Below are 17,509 nucleotides of genomic sequence, written 5' to 3'. Positions count from 1 at the left end.
AGGCATGGAGACATGGAGAGATGGTGGGATGGAGAGATGGTAGGATGGTGAGACGGTGACATGGAGAGTTGGAGAGATGGTGAGATGTGGAGATGGATTAGATGGAGAGATTTGGAGAGATGGTAGGATGGAGAGATGGTAGGATGGAGAGATGGTGGGATGGAGAGATCGAGAGATGTGAAGATGGTGGGATGGAGAGATGGGAGAGATGGGGTGATGTGGATTGTGGAGATTTGGAGAGATGTGGAGATGGTGGGATGGAGAGATGGTGGGATGGAGAGATGTGGAGATGGAGAGATGTGGAGATGGAGAGATGTGGAGATGGAGAGATGGAGAGATGTGGAGATGGAGAGATGTGGAGATGGAGAGATGGAGAAATTGACCGACAGAGAAACAGACAGAGAAATAAGCAGATAATTAGACCAGAGAAACAGACCAGAGAAACAGACCAGAGAAACAGACCAGAGAAGCAGACCAGAGAAACAGACCAGAAAAACAGACCAGAGAAACAGACCAGAGAAACAGACCAGAGAAACAGACCAGAGAAACAGACCAGAAAAACAGACCAGAGAAGCAGGCAGAGAAACAGACCAGAGAAACAAAGACAGACAAAGACAGACAGACATAGTCATATCAGTTTCACTATAGGGTTGCCCAAGACAATCCATTTCTGTCCCAATAACAGAATTTAGCTACTTGCACTACCACAAACAAGCCATTTTTCCTGAACTCTGCTATGATGTTTTCTATTGATCTACCTCCCCCAGGTGGTGAGAAAGAGTAATGGCATCCCCCAGTACAAAAACAGAACAGTCTGTCCCTGTATAACCATGTTATTCACCTACCTGGTCCCAGATCAGTTTATGATGCGTTACTAACTTCTATGGTCCAACCATGTTATTCACTAACCTGGTCCCAGATCAGTTTATACTGCGTTACTAACTTCTATGGTCCAATGGTGTTATTCACTAACCTGGTCCCAGATCAGTTTATACTGCGTTACTAACTTCTATGGTCCAATGGTGTTATTCACTAACCTGGTCCCAGATCAGTTTATGATGCGTTACTAACTTCTATGGTCCAATGGTGTTATTCACCTACCTGGTCCCAGATCAGTTTATGATGCGTTACTAACTTCTATGGTCCAACCATGTTATTCACTAACCTGGTCCCAGATCAGTTTATGATGCGTTACTAACTTCTATGGTCCAATGGTGTTATTCACTAACCTGGTCCCAGATCAGTTTATGATGCGTTACTAACTTCTATGGTCCAACCATGTTATTCACTAACCTGGTCCCAGATCAGTTTATGATGCGTTACTAACTTCTATGGTCCAACCATGTTATTCACTAACCTGGTCCCAGATCAGTTTATGATGCATTACTAACTTCTATGGTCCAATGGTGTTATTCACTAACCTGGTCCCAGATCAGTTTATGATGCGTTACTAACTTCTATGGTCCAATGGTGTTATTCACTAACCTGGTCCCAGATCAGTTTATGATGCGTTACTAACTTCTATGGTCCAACCATGTTATTCACTAACCTGGTCCCAGATCAGTTTATGATGCGTTACTAACTTCTATGGTCCAATGGTGTTATTCACTAACCTGGTCCCAGATCAGTTTATGATGCGTTACTAACTTCTATGGTCCAATGGTGTTATTCACTAACCTGGTCCCAGATCAGTTTATGATGCGTTACTAACTTCTATGGTCCAATGGTGTTATTCACTAACCTGGTCCCAGATCAGTTTATGATGCGTTACTAACTTCTATGGTCCAATGGTGTTATTCACTAACCTGGTCCCAGATCAGTTTATGATGCGTTACTAACTTCTATGGTCCAACCATGTTATTCACTAACCTGGTCCCAGATCAGTTTATGATGCGTTACTAACTTCTATGGTCCAACCATGTTATTCACTAACCTGATCCCAGATCAGTTTATGATGCGTTACTAACTTCTATGGTCCAACCATGTTATTCACTAACCTGATCCCAGATCAGTTTATGATGCGTTACTAACTTCTATGGTCCAACCATGTTATTCACTAACCTGATCCCAGATCAGTTTATGATGCGTTACTAACTTCTATGGTCCAACCATGTTATTCACTAACCTGGTCCCAGATCAGTTTATACTGCGTTACTAACTTCTATGGTCCAATGGTGTTATTCACTAACCTGGTCCCAGATCAGTTTATGATGCGTTACTAACTTCTATGGTCCAACCATGTTATTCACTAACCTGATCCCAGATCAGTTTATACTGCGTTACTAACTTCTATGGTCCAATGGTGTTAGCAACACAGCACAAACAAATCTAAGACCAGGGTATTTATTTATTCACTATAACTTGGTTATATCTAACCGAATGAACCTTCAGGGCAGGAATCTCACCATAACTTGGTTATATCTAACCGAATGAATCTTCAGAGCAGGAATCTTACCGATTGATCCTCTGTCTCCAGCTCCAGACCTGCCTTCTGTAGGTTAGCTTCATACTCCTTCCGCCTCTCCTGTTGAGAAACACAACAATATGGGAGAGGAACATAACAACTAGCAATGGTCGTCGAAATTGTTAAAAGGTTTTTAAAACAATTCTAATAAATGTAATAGTTAGAAGACACCTATCTAAAAAAGTATTTATATTGTTTGCGAGATCAGACATAATATCACTATAATCCCAGTGTTCATTTTCAGAAGTTTGCTTTAATTTCAGCGCATCTAATTTCAACTGTATTAAATTTTAACCTTTTTTTTTTTTTCTTCAATCCCACAGAAAATGTACACCCATCAAAATAAAGTTATCTTTCTACTCTTTCTTGTGATGTAAGTGTGGAGACGGTGCGTTAAATCCCTGACTAAACTTTAACGTTCATACAGATTCAACTGAAAGACAATGTATCCCATTGAGCCCACGTCAGCCATTACCGGGGTGTGTTTGACAGGTCATTGCGAACATTTCCGCGGTGGTAACGCTAACGGGGGGAAAACATCAGGCACAAGAGTATAAAAGAGTCAGAAGAGTAAAATGAAAGCAATCAATCCAGCGAGATTTAAAGTGATAAGTGGATTTTACATCCCTCAAACACAGGAAATACTGCTGAAAAAGACAGACCCTCAGGTGGGCGGGGCATGCGCGTTGCTATAGAAACACACAGTAATGGGGAGTTTATCTGTTTTGTCACTAGAAATACAACTTCCTCCATCAATTTCACTGCTTTGTCATCTGCATTTATCATACAGGAAGAGGGCCTCAACTTTCCTGCTACCACACATCCAACTATAACATTCTAGGAATAGTGACTGTGTGTGTGCTTGTGTTTGTGTTTGTGTCTGTGTGACAGTTCCTGTCCAGGCCTAGGGTCAGTATGGTGAGCAGTGAGTGTGGTGACTGTGTGTGTGTGACAGTTCCCGTCCAGGCCTAGGGTCAGTATGGTGAGCAGTGAGTGTGGTGACTGTGTGTGTGTGACAGTTCCCGTCCAGGCCTAGGGTCAGTATGGTGAGCAGTGAGTGTGGTGACTGTGTGTGTGTGACAGTTCCCGTCCAGGCCTAGGGTCAGTATGGTGAGCAGTGAGTGTGGTGACTGTGTGTGAGGTTCAGGACAGACAGACACAGCAGAGCTGACATTCAGAGCTGACAGGCCTCCCAGCCATGAAGTGACAGTAACAACAAGGTGTTAGGGCTAACACTCCTGTACCAGACACACTGGGCCATTCACTCTGTAGCTACTAGTCCCTGGGCTAGTTGCATCCAAACACATAGCTTGAAGCTACTGACCAGGCCAGTCCAGTAGCCTAACATACAGCTTGAAGCTACTGACCAGGCCAGTCCAGTAGCCTAACATACAGCTTGAAGCTACTGACCAGGCCAGTCCAGTAGCCAAACATACAGCTTGAAGCTACTGACCAGGCCAGTCCAGTAGCCTAACATACAGTCTGAAGCTACTGACCAGGCCAGTCCAGTAGCCAAACATACAGTCTGAAGCTACTGACCAGGCCAGCACAGTAACCTAACATACAGTATGAAGCTACTGACCAGGCCAGCACAGTAACCTAACATACAGTATGAAGCTACTGACCAGGCCAGCACAGTAACCTAACATACAGTATGAAGCTACTGACCAGGCCAGTCCAGTAGCCTAACATACAGCTTGAAGCTACTGACCAGGCCAGTCCAGTAGCCTAACATACAGTCTGAAGCTACTGACCAGGCCAGTCCAGTAGCCAAACATATGGGGACAAGTGAGGGCCGTTCAAACTGTGTCACTCAAACATACTTAGTACTAAAAATACACTAAAATAACTAACTAACCAAGGAAACTAAGTGTCAATTCAAGGCTAACGCAAAAGCAAGGCTGAAGGACATTCCATTCCATGCGGCTGGCTAGGAATCAGGAATCATAGCTACTGTAGCTTATCTCTAAAATATTCAAGGGAAAAATCCACTCCAAAACTATATTTTGGTATATTTTTCATTAGTCCACTGTTGATTACAACCCCAAAATGTTTTGCATGTCGGCAGTCAAGTTTTCAAGATATTGGACTATGAAGAAGCAAAGTGTCACCGGCTATTTCCCCTTTAAAACACTATCAACAAAGACAGTGATATTATGAACAGCTTGGCAAGAGAAAACTAGCTGCTACTGACAACTGATTATGTAGTACAAGTATGCTTCTATACTGACTCACACTGTATAACTGTAGTATTGCCAAATACTAGTCATGTAGCCTGGGTAAGCTAAACTGAAGGCTAAACTCACAATGGAGCAGAACATTCAGTCTGGTTTACCCAGGCTAAGTGTCCTGTGCTCAGAAACCAGCACCTAGTCTCACTTTGAATTACAGTACATTACAGATTACAGTACAATTACAGTACATTACAGATTACAGTACAATTACAGATTACAGTACAATTACAGTACATTACAGATTACAGTACATAGAAAAACTTGTGATAACTAGTAAATTGCGTTTTGACAACTATTTGACGTTATAGAAAAGGTAATAGCTTCAGTAATAGTGAGCGCAGGTGTGTTTCTGCAGGTTGTATCTTACCTGTTTCCTCTCTCCGTCTCGGTCATCCACATAGGACAGGATGAAGTCAATCCTCCTCTTTCCATCACGGAAGAACACAGAGTCCTTACTCTGTTGATGCTTGTCAACCTGAGAGGAGACCGACAACACACACACACACACACACACACACACACACACACACACACACACACACACACACACACACACACACACACACACACACACACACACACACACACACACACACACGTGGTCAGCTGAAATACAGAGACAAAGCCCTGTTTTCCCAGACACACATTAAGTCCTTGCCTGAAAAGCTTTATATCAATAGAGATTATGTGTCTGGGAAGCTGGCCCATAAGGTACATCATAACAAAGGACAGCCTTAGATGCATTCAGTAAGGTAGACAGCCTTCAGTTCACTCCAACTCTAAACGTTTCAAACAGTTGTTTCAAGGCACAATCAAACAGTAGCTGAGCACATAATTGAATACAGCCAAGGCTCTGAGCCACTCATCCAAAGCACAGCAACGTCACTGCAAATCAATCCATATACTGTCACTGTAACTAGATACATCAATACCAAGATGAAGAATCACACACAGCAACACAGTATTACCTCTCTCCTGCAGAGGACGGACGACATGCAAGGAGCAAGAGCAACGCAATTCAATTTCAACCTTAGAGTGGGACTGACAGTGTTTTAACTACTTTACAGACAATCATAATATCAGTTAAAAAATATCAAATTCCCAGTTTATGCTACAAAACTAACTTTATAGAGAGGTTTTAAAAATAGGTTATATTTGACTCAATTCTATGACGTACACTAAGACATTGTTGGCAGAATAGATGGATGGTGTTCAATGCACGATTCATATAATTCACCAATACATTTCTTGGTTGTCCCAAAACATATTGCTATCAGTTTGTAAATTTAGCCAGTAAACGAAAGGTTGCTGGATTGAATCCCCGAGCTGACAAGGTAAACATCTGTAGTTCTGCCCCTGAACAAGGCAATTTAACCCACTGTTCCCCGGTAGGACGTCATTGTAAATAAGAATTTGTTCTTAACTGACTTGCCTAGTTAAATAAAGGTAAAAAATAAATAATTTCAATTTGATCTTGTTGTTGATGTGCGTAACTGAGGGAGAGACAGCCTACCTTGTCATGGTTGTTTGATCAATAGGACTCTGTAAAGTTTACAAATGTAAGAGGACTACCGTGGTATTTACATATTTACAGAAATCCATTCAGGTATATTTTGTGGCTTTCGAGGAATGTGTTCTAATGATCTAAAGTTGTGCTGTTGCTACTTCCTGTAAACACACACAGTCCAGTTTAAAGTGAATGATGGAAGGTCTGTGTGGCAAATGGCTTGTTTATATACTGGAAAAAATATATAAACACAACATGCAACAGTACATATAAGGAAATCAGTCGATTAAAAACAATTCATTAGGCCCTAAGCTATGGATTTCACACGACTGGGTAGGGTTTCAGCCATGGGTGGGCCTTGGAGGGCATAGGCCCACCGACTTGGCAGCCAGGCCCACCCACTGGGGAGCCAGGCCCAGCCAATCAGAATGAATTTGGTTTCCCCCTCGGTCTTGGACAAGACAGATATTTTGATTAGGTTTTATTTACTGCAGTGTCTATTAATTGTCCAAACGCACTGCCGCATTCACACTCTATATTACTATAGAATTTTCACATTGCCGTAGCATACCCTTCCAGCCATTACAATGAGCCTGTCCTCCTATACCTCCTCCCACCAGCCTCCTCTGATATCCCGGTGCATCCAGCCTGGCCCTAGCCTGATCCCAGATCTGTTTGTGCTGTCTTGCCAGATAGACTGCAATAGATCTAGGTTCAGGCTAACATGGACTCGACCTTTGAACTCTAAACGTACTTCCAATTACTTTTCTTATTTAGAGCACCTTTTTGAAAAACTCTGCCTTTGTGTAACTGAATGACCACTCCCACCCTCCCAGAGGAGATGCCAGCCATGTTGCCCAAGCACTGCAGCCTCGGCAATGGGCCAAGCGGTAGGCTACAGCCTCGGCAATGGCCAAGCGGTAGGCTACAGCCTGCAAAGAAAGAAATAGCCTGCTCTGACTCACACACAGGAAGGAGTGCCCTATTGAGAAAGAGGAGACCTGTTCCCTGTCATTGCTGGTACAGCTGTTCACATGACCTATAAATAACTAAGCAACTGAACCAGAGCTGGCCGTACTAACACAGCTACAGACTGGATCACAACCACATATACTAGAGCTGGCCGTACTAACACAGCTACAGTCTGGATCACAACCACATATACTAGAGCTGGCCGTACTAACACAGCTACAGCCTGGATCACAACCACATATACTAGAGCTGGCCGTACTAACACAGCTACAGTCTGGATCACATGCTAATAGAATTGGCACAACAAACACACTGGACACAGACGTCCAGCCAACACACTGGACACAGACACACTGGACACAGACGACCAGCCAACACACTGGACACAGACGTCGGGACAACACACTGGACACAGACGACCAGCCAACACACTGGACACAGACGACCAGCCAACACACTGGACACAGACGTCCAGACAACACACTGGACACAGACGACCAGCCAACACACTGGACACAGACGACCAGCCAACACACTGGACACAGACGTCCAGACAACACACTGGACACAGACGTCCAGACAACACACTGGACACAGACGACCAGCCAACACACTGGACACAGACGTCCAGCCAACACACTGGACACAGACGACCAGCCAACACACTGGACACAGACGTCGGGACAACACACTGGACACAGACGTCCAGCCAACACACTGGACACAGACGACCAGCCAACACACTGGACACAGACGTCCAGCCAACACACTGGACACAGACGTCCAGCCAACACACTGGACACAGACGACCAGCCAACACACTGGACACAGACACACTGGACACAGACACACTGGACACAGACACACTGGACACAGACGTCCAGCCAACACACTGGACACAGACGTCGGGACAACACACTGGACACAGACGTCGGGACAACACACTGGACACAGACGTCCAGACAACACACTGGACACAGACGACCAGACAACACACTGGACACAGACGTCCAGCCAACACACTGGACACAGACGTCGGGACAACACACTGGACACAGACGTCCAGCCAACACACTGTACACAGACGTCCAGACAACACACTGGACACAGATGTCCTCTTTAGTCTACCCTCACAAACACAGAGATGCTGCCCTGTCCCAATAGATATGAATAGCATCCTCCTCATAGAGCAATAGGCCTACCAGTCCCAGTCAACACATCGTGAAAACATCCTCTAGTACCCCTCACTCACACAGAGTCCTCCTTGTCTGCTCCTTACAGTAGCTAGCCCTCTGGACAGGACAATCCTCGCTGCTCATAGATTTACAGTAGCACAACAACAACCACTGGGCCAGGTAGTCCCCAGTCTCCCAGTCCCCCAGTACCCCGTTCCCCAGTACCCCAGTCCCCTAGTCTCCAGTCTCCCGATACCCCGGCCCCCGATACCCAGTACCCCAGTCCCCTAGTATCCCAGTCTCCCGATACCCAGTACCCCAGTCCCCTAGTCTCCAGTCTCCCGATACCCCGTCCCCCGATACCCAGTTCCCCCAGTCTTGCAGTCTCCCCCAGTTCCCCAGTCTTCCAGTCTCCCCCAGTCTTCCAGTTCCCCCAGTCCCCAGTACCCCAGTACCCCATGTCCCAGTACCCAGTCCCCCAGTCCCCCAGTACCTAATCTCCTAGTCTCCACACCTTCTACCTCTCACAAACACATTGATTGATTGTTACCGTAGCTACAGTAAGAGGGGGAGGAGAGGAGAAGAAGAGCACCTCCTAGGCCCGGGTTTGTTTTAGAATTCTTTGTGGATCTGTGTAATCTGAGGGAAATATGTGTTTATCAAAATATGGCCATACATTTGGCAGGAGGTAAGGAAGTGCAGCTCAGTTTCCACCTCATTTTGTGGGCAGTGTGCACATAGCCTGTCTTCTCTTGAGAGCCATCAGCTGTGACTTCCACTATGTCTGCATCAGCTGTGACTTCCACTATGTCTGCATCAGCTGTGACTTCCACTATGTCTGCATCAGCTGTGACTTCCACTGTGTCTGCATCAACTGTGACTTCCACTGTGTCGGCATCAGCTGTGACTTCCACTGTGTCGGCATCAGCTGTGACTTCCACTGTGTCGGCATCAGCTGTGACTTCCACTATGTCTGCATCAGCTGTGAGTTCCACTATGTCTGCATCAGCTGAAAGGCAGCTGGGTCTTTTACACAGCCAGAGTGCTTTCTTCTGGGTGCAACATGGACAACGAGCCCCAAACACACTCACTTACTCTCTCCCCCTCTCCTTTACTACCTCACATGCTCATACCTCACCAGTCCAGTCACATCCTGGCACAAGCCCACACTCACTCAGACATCCAGAGGAGGGAGGAAGGAGAGAGAGAGGAGGGAGAGGAGAGAGAGGAGGGGAGCACAGAGTGAGCAGCAGAGATAGAGGATAGAGCCAGCTACAGGAGAGGGGAAGAGAGAGAGAGAGGGAGAGCGACAGAGGAGAGAGGACAGAGCCAGCTAGAGGAAAGGGGAAGAGAGAGAGAGAGGGAGAGCGACAGAGGAGAGAGGCAGGGGAGGGGGAGAGAGAGAGAGGGAGAGCGACAGAGGAGAGAGGCAGGGGAGGGAGAGAGAGAGAGAGAGAGGGAGAGCGACAGAGGAGAGAGGCAGGGGAGGGGGAGAGAGAGAGAGGTTGTTTATTATCTTTTTCACTTGCATATGTTTCCCATGTCAACAAAAGGGAAAATTAACATAAATATGGGTTATATTTACAACAGTGTTTGTTCTTCACTGGTTGCCCTTTTCTTGTGGCAACAGGTCACAAATCTTGCTGCTGTGATGGCACACTGTGGTATTTCACCCAGTAGATTTGGGAGTTTATGAAAATCGGGTTTGTTTTCGAATTCTTTGTGGGTCTGTGTAATCTGAGGGAAATATGTGTCTCTAATATGGTCATACATTTGGCAAGAGGTTAGGAAGTGCAGCTCAGTTTCCACCTCATTTTGTAGGCAGTGTGCACATAGCCTGTCTTCTCTTGAGAGCCAGGTCTGCCTACGGCGGCCTTTCTCAATAACAAGGTTATGCTCACTGAGTCTGTACGTAGTCAAAGCTTTCCTGAAGTTTGGGTCAGTCACAGTAGTCGGGTATTCTGTGGGCAGTGTGCACATATCTCTGTCTAACAATAAGCTATTCAAGGAGTCTGTAACTGATACTATACTACACAATACAAAACAACCTTAAGACCTGACAATAACACTGGAGAACAAAGTACAGACAGCAGGCAGGTTGATAACACTGGAGACCTGTTCGCCAGGGAGAAAGATAACACCAGACCGGACACATATTACTGTATTTGACTGGTTCATGTGTCATATAATTTACAGGAGAAGCCAGAGGAATGTCAACAAACCATCAGCTTGTGAAAAAAAAACAATTTACTCCTTATATTCACTTGTCCCTTGGCCTTTAACCTTTAACATTAACCATTCAACTTATCTCTATCTATCTTATCTATCTTATCTCTAAGGTGGGAATCAATATGGTAGAAGCTCCACCCAGACACTTCAGATCTGGGGACATGGAAGGGTTAGGGCCGAGGGGAAGGGTTAGGGCCGAGGGGAAGGGGTAGGGCCGAGGGGAAGGGGTAGGGCCGAGGGGACGGGTTAGGGCCGAGGGGAAGGGGTAGGGCCGAGGGGAAGGGTTAGGGCCGAGGGGAAGGGCCCTTCCCCTAAGTCTCATGGAATGTAGGCCTACATTGAACACCACACATTGGCTGCTACTGTAGGCTGAATGATAGAACAGCTATTTCCATGTTAAAATGTTATGGGATGCATTTTCTCCATTGTTTTTGAAGGTAAGCCACTCTGGTAGGCCTACATTATGAACAAATAGCCACAGTAGCCTACTTGGCCACTGTTAAAACTGTACCTTAAAGCGGCTACAGCCTCAGTGTTCACAGTAAAACTGTAACTTAAAGCAGGTACAGCCTCAGTGTTCACAGTAAAACTGTAACTTAAAGCAGCTACAGCCTCAGTGTTCACAGTAAAACTGTAACTTAAAGCGGCTACAGCCTCAGTGTTCACAGTAAAACTGTAACTTAAAGCGGCTACAGCCTCAGTGTTCATAGTAAAACTGTAACTTAAAGCAGGTACAGCCTCAGTGTTCACAGTAAAACTGCAACTTAAAGGGCTACAGCCTCAGTGTTCACAGTAAAACTTTAACTAAAAGCAGGTACAGCCTCAGTGTTCACAGTAAAACTGTAACTTAAAGGGCTACAGCCTCAGTGTTCACAGTAAAACTGTAACTTAAAGCAGGTACAGCCTCAGTGTTCACAGTAAAACTGTAACTTAAAGCAGGTACAGCCTCAGTGTTCACAGTAAAACTGTAACTTAAAGGGCTACAGCCTCAGTGTTCACAGTAAAACTGTAACTTAAAGGGCTACAGCCTCAGTGTTCACAGTAAAACTGTAACTTAAAGCAGGTACAGCCTCAGTGTTCACAGTAAAACTGTAACTTAAAGCGGCTACAGCCTCAGTGTTCACAGTAAAACTGTAACTTAAAGGGCTACAGCCTCAGTGTTCACAGTAAAACTGTAACTTAAAGGGCTACAGCCTCAGTGTTCACAGTAAAACTGTAACTTAAAGCGGGTACAGCCTCAGTGTTCACAGTAAAACTGTAACTTAAAGCGGCTACAGCCTCAGTGTTCACAGTAAAACTGTAACTTAAAGGGCTACAGCCTCAGTGTTCACAGTAAAACTGTAACTTAAAGCGGGTACAGCCTCAGTGTTCACAGTAAAACTGTAACTTAAAGGGCTACAGCCTCAGTGTTCACAGTAAAACTGTAACTTAAAGCGGGTACAGCCTCAGTGTTCACAGTAAAACTGTAACTTAAAGGGCTACAGCCTCAGTGTTCACAGTAAAACTGTAACTTAAAGCAGGTACAGCCTCAGTGTTCACAGTAAAACTGTAACTTAAAGGGCTACAGCCTCAGTGTTCACAGTAAAACTGTAACTTAAAGCGGCTACAGCCTCAGTGTTCACAGTAAAACTGTAACTTAAAGCAGGTACAGCCTCAGTGTTCACAGTAAAACTGTAACTTAAAGCAGGTACAGCCTCAGTGTTCACAGTAAAAGGGTGTTCACAGTAAAAGGGCTACAGCCTCAGTGTTCACAGTAAAAGGGCTACAGCCTCAGTGTTCACAGTAAAACTGTAACTTAAAGCAGGTACAGCCTCAGTGTTCACAGTAAAACTGTACAGTGTTCACAGTAAAAGGGTGTTCACAGTAAAAGGGCTACAGCCTCAGTGTTCACAGTAAACACGCTGGAAGTTGCACTGACCTTTCACAAAGTTTGCGCTCAGCAGACCTGAAATTTGTCAGTGACGAAAACACAAGAGGGAACATTGCCAGGCACCACCCATCACATACTACTATCTACCACGGGGTGATATATCTACCGCAGACACACTGACATCAGGCACAGATTCGCGCGACTCTTGGCGGTAGTAAGAAAGTCATCACAAATCTGCACGCATTCAACAGCCCGAGATTTACCTTATTACTTCTAAACAAAATCACTTTTTTTTGGTTTCTCATACTCTTACAAGGATGTTTTGATTCTTGCTTGAACAGTCGCTAAGATTATATTTGGTTGTGATCTTTGCAAAATAAATATTTTGGATGCAGCAGTTGTTAGCTAGAATGCTAACGCTCATTGATATAGGCTGTAGCAAAAGCTAGCCAAAGAGCTATTTTACCGGTTGAAGTTGAAGTGTTTAAAAAAAAAGTATAATGCAGTTGATTTGCAATGATGATGTCACAAACATTATATTAAACAGGACATGCATACGAGGCTCACAATCCTGGTCCTGGGGACCCAAAGGGGTGCACATTTGAGTGTTTTCCCTTGCGCGCGCACACACGTCATTTAAATAATCAACTCATCATCATTAGTGGAATCAGGTGTGTTAATACTAGGGCAAAAACTACAATGTCCACCCTCTTGGGGTTACCAGGACCAGGATGAAGAAACACTGCCGTACGATATTGTGTCACACCAAGCCTGTTTACCATACGGTATATAACATAGCATCACACCAAGCCCGTGGTTTACCATGCCATACCCTGGAGCGATGCTTCAGGAACAGAGCCCTTTTTCTCCACATCTGTGGAGGAAGGAACCAAACGGGCAGTGAGAGAGGGAGAGAGGGACCAACTACATACTAGGCAAAGGTGGAGGATCTTAATTTGATCCAGTTTTCGACAACAGGAAAATAATCCTGCAGCAACAGGGCAAATCAAGTCAGTGGAAATTACAAACTTTAGAAGCCTTATTAAAACAAAAAAATACACTACAGGTTTGCATTAATTAAGGAAATTAATTAAGATCCTACATCTGTACAGTACCTGAAGAATTAACAACATTCAGACAAGGGTCGTGTTCATTAGGACAAACCGTAGCAAAATGTTTTGCAACTAAAAACCAAAAATGAGCATTTCAAGTAGTATCTATGTGTTTCATTTCGTGCCTACTGAACACAACCCTGTACCAGATGAGTACTGGGACTGGCATGTCTCTATAAAACACCCCCTGGCAACACCGTACATACTACCAACAACTCAGACACCATGGCAACACCATACATACTCCCAACATCTCAGACACCCTCGCAACACCTGAACCAGAATCTGTGTTTACAGGAGACGTTGAATATAGTGATTCTCCTTTATGCCCAGGAAGCAGCCATTCAAATTGCTATTTACCAGCTTTTCAAACTTAAAGCTGCAAAATGTTACTTTTGGGTGATCTGACCAAGTACACATAGAAATATGAGTTATAGATCTGTCATTCTCATCAAGTTTAAGAAGCGGTAGATCTGTTTTATGTGCGCTAGATTTTTGCATCTTTTACTTTTCTGTTTTGTACAGCAGCTTCAAACCGCTGAAAATACAATATATTTTGGTTATATTGAAAAGATATTTCACACCGGTTTAGATCGTACAATGATTCGCCTCTTCTGCACCTCCAATAAAATCTCTCATTACTGACATGCACAGGTCTGCTGATCCCGCGGCAGGAAAGGTCATTGATTTGATCACCTACAACTGTGTATGAACGTCATATCAACCTGTTTCACAGTGCTACATGGAATGCAATAATATTTTGTTAGTAGATTAAGTAGACAATATAGGGTACATTTTTAGTGAGTGTATATTTCTAGGACACCTATTCTTTCAATCCCCCGACCTAAACTAATTTGAGATGGTTTGGGATGTGTCGGACCGCAGAGTGAAGGAAAAGCAGCCAACAAGTGCTCAGCATATGTGGGAACTTCTTCAAGAGTGTTGGAAAAGCATCCCGGGTGAAGCTGGTTAAGAGAATGCCAAGAGTGTGCAAAGCTGTCACCAAGGCAAAGCATAGCTATTTGAAGAATCTCAAATATAAAATCTATTTTGATTTGTTTAACACTTTTTTGGTTACTACATGATTCCATACGTGTTATTTCATAGTTTTGATGTCTTCACTATTATTCTACAATGTAGAAAATAGTAAAAAATAAAGAAAAACCCTTGAATGAGTAGGTGTTTTAAAACGTTTGACCGGTAGTGTATTTTAAATGCATATGGGCGGCAGGTTGCCTAGCGGTTAAGAACGTTGGGTCAGTGACGGAAAGTTTGCTGGTTTCGAATCCCAGAGCCGACGAGGTGAAACATCTGTCAATGTGCCCTTGAACAAGGCACTTAACGTTAATTGCTCCCGTCGCTCTGGATAAGAGCGTCTGCTAAATGACGTAAATGTGATATTGCAGAAGGTACAGAGGAGGTGGATTTGGCGCATGCGTACTTGGTGCAAAAAATACTAAAGAAGATTATTCCTTTTTTTTCCAGACAAGGTATTTATTTTTAATTTCGACCTTTTTTTAGAAGTACATATCGGCCGCGACGGCAGTAATAACGATAGTTGCTCAGCGAAACGTCATTCTTTGTTAAATACCGAACTTATTTTATGTCATTATTAAGCTTGAAAAGCTGGTGATTGGCTGCTTCCTGGGCTTAAAGGAGAATCAGCATATTCAAACGTCTCCTGTAAACACAGATTCTGGTTCAGGCAACACCATACTCCCAAGTCCGGAAACTAAACCCAGATAGGTAAGAAGCAGCAACACAAGCCATGAGAGGATTAAAAGGACTGATCAAGGTAAGACAAGCACTTAGCATTAGGGCTCCCGAGTGGCGCAGCGGTATAAGGCAATACATCTCAGTACAGACCCTGGTTCGATTCCAGGCTGTATCACAACCGGCCGTGATTTTGGAGTCCCATAGGGCGGTGCACAACTGGCCCAGCGTCGTCCTGGTTTGGTCGGGGTAGGCCGTCATTGTAAATAAGAATTTGTTCTTAGCTGACTTGCCTAGTTAAATAAAGGTTCAATAAATAAATAAATATATATATGTATATACAAATTAAATTATTCAGAGTTGCTCAATGCTTAGTGCTTGACTCCTGACAGACAGCCGGACAGACAAGTCCCATAGTAGTAGTACAGTGGTAGAATACTTTATTTCCCAAAAAGGGATCCCGAACACGATAAAGTACGACTCACATCCTGTTCATTGACGAGTGGTTAGGTTATTACATTTAGGCACATGTTATTGCACACTCCCAATATATGGCTAGCACACAATATCCCCTAGATACTCCAGAAACACACGGACAACAATTACAGCATGCAGTGAGTGTGTCAATAAACACTCATAACACAGAGATGATTGGGTAGTTAACCAACAGCTGCAGGATTGACTAAAGACTGTAAAATGACACTAAACAAACTTTATAAACGGAAAAACAAACCCAAACATCACTCACACACACACACACACACACACACACACACACACACACACACACACACACACACACACACACACACACACACACACACACACACACACACACACACACACACACACACACACACACACACACACACACACAGGAGCATGCAACGAGCAATGTCTCTCTGTCTCCTCTTACCCCAGTCAGCCCCGTCACGGTGGACATGCGTTTAAGGTTCTGTGCGCGTTCAGGGCTGCTGTCACTGTGGTCAGAGCCTGAGTGGTGAGAGTGGATGGAGGGCAAACTGGAGCGGAGGGAATCACAGGAGCCATGACCCTGGACCCCAGCACCCAGAGAATCACAGGAGCCATGACCCTGGACCCCAGCACCCAGAGAATTACAGGAGCCATGACCCTGGACCCCAGGACCCAGAGAATCACAGGAACCATGACCCTGGAACCCAGGACCCAGAGACTCACAGGAGCCATGATCAGGAGGGTTGATGTAAGGAGTGGGAGACTTAGGATAGGAGGAGGAGAGGAGGAGAGGAGGAGAGGAGGAGAGGAGGAGATAGAAAGGGCAAGTGAGAGGAATTCTGGATTCCAAATGAACCCCAATCCCCTATACTCACTAGCCATCTCTGCAGACCTGAGAGGATTTGGATTGGTGGAAGTAATAATTATGGTGACATTTCAAGCCAATCAGAGGGAAAGATAATGTTGCCATAATGCTTATTCCAATCTTCTGAGATCTACAGCAGTGCCAAGGGTGTAGGCACTACGGGTTGGACAGCAGCGATAGAGTTAGGGTAGTTTGTGAAAACCCCCAATCTGGAGACTCCTCAGACCCCCAGCCTTACAGACCAATCTGGAGACTACTCAGACCCCCAGCCTTACAGACCAATCTGGAGACTACTCAGACCCCCAGCCTTACAGACCAATCTGGAGACTACTCAGACCCCCAGCCTTACAGACCAATCTGAAGACTCCTCAGACCCCCAGCCTTACAGACCAATCTGGAGACTCCTCAGACCCCCAGCCTTACAGACCAATCTGAAGACTACTCAGACCCCCAGCCTTACAGACCAATCTGGAGACTCCTCAGACCCCCAGCCTTACAGACCAATCTGGAGACTACTCAGACCCCCAGCCTTACAGACCAATCTGGAGACTACTCAGACCCCCAGCCTTACAGACCAATCTGGAGACTACTCAGACCCCCAGCCTTACAGACCAATCTGAAGACTCCTCAGACCCCCAGCCTTACAGACCAATCTGGAGACTCCTCAGACCCCCAGCCTTACAGACCAATCTGAAGACTACTCAGACCCCCAGCCTTACAGACCAATCTGGAGACTCCTCAGACCCCCAGCCTTACAGACCAATCTGGAGACTACTCAGACCCCCAGCCTTACAGACCAATCTGGAGACTACTCAGACCCCCAGCCTTACAGACCAATCTGGAGACTACTCAGACCCCCAGCCTTACAGACCAATCTGAAGACTCCTCAGACCC

At 45.0% G+C, this 17,509-nt stretch overlaps 1 protein-coding gene across 1 annotated transcript in view; it reads right to left on the bottom strand.

Moving 5' to 3' along the window:
• The window catches only part of ano5a (anoctamin 5a), an 86,223-nt gene that overhangs the window by 34,948 nt on the left and 33,766 nt on the right, over nucleotides 1-17,509 (bottom strand). Inside the window, exons 3-4 of the mRNA XM_038999159.1 lie at nucleotides 5,066-5,173; nucleotides 2,456-2,524 (exon numbers count right to left, since the gene is read on the bottom strand). Coding sequence (XP_038855087.1) covers nucleotides 2,456-2,524; nucleotides 5,066-5,173 — 177 coding nt within the window. The remainder of the gene's footprint in view (nucleotides 1-2,455; nucleotides 2,525-5,065; nucleotides 5,174-17,509) is intronic.

The sequence above is a fragment of the Salvelinus namaycush genome, chromosome 8 (assembly GCF_016432855.1).
Source record: "Salvelinus namaycush isolate Seneca chromosome 8, SaNama_1.0, whole genome shotgun sequence".
NCBI lineage: Eukaryota > Metazoa > Chordata > Actinopteri > Salmoniformes > Salmonidae > Salvelinus > Salvelinus namaycush.
The sequence above is the reverse complement of the archived record's forward strand: the minus strand, read 5'-3'. Positions and strand labels throughout refer to the sequence as shown.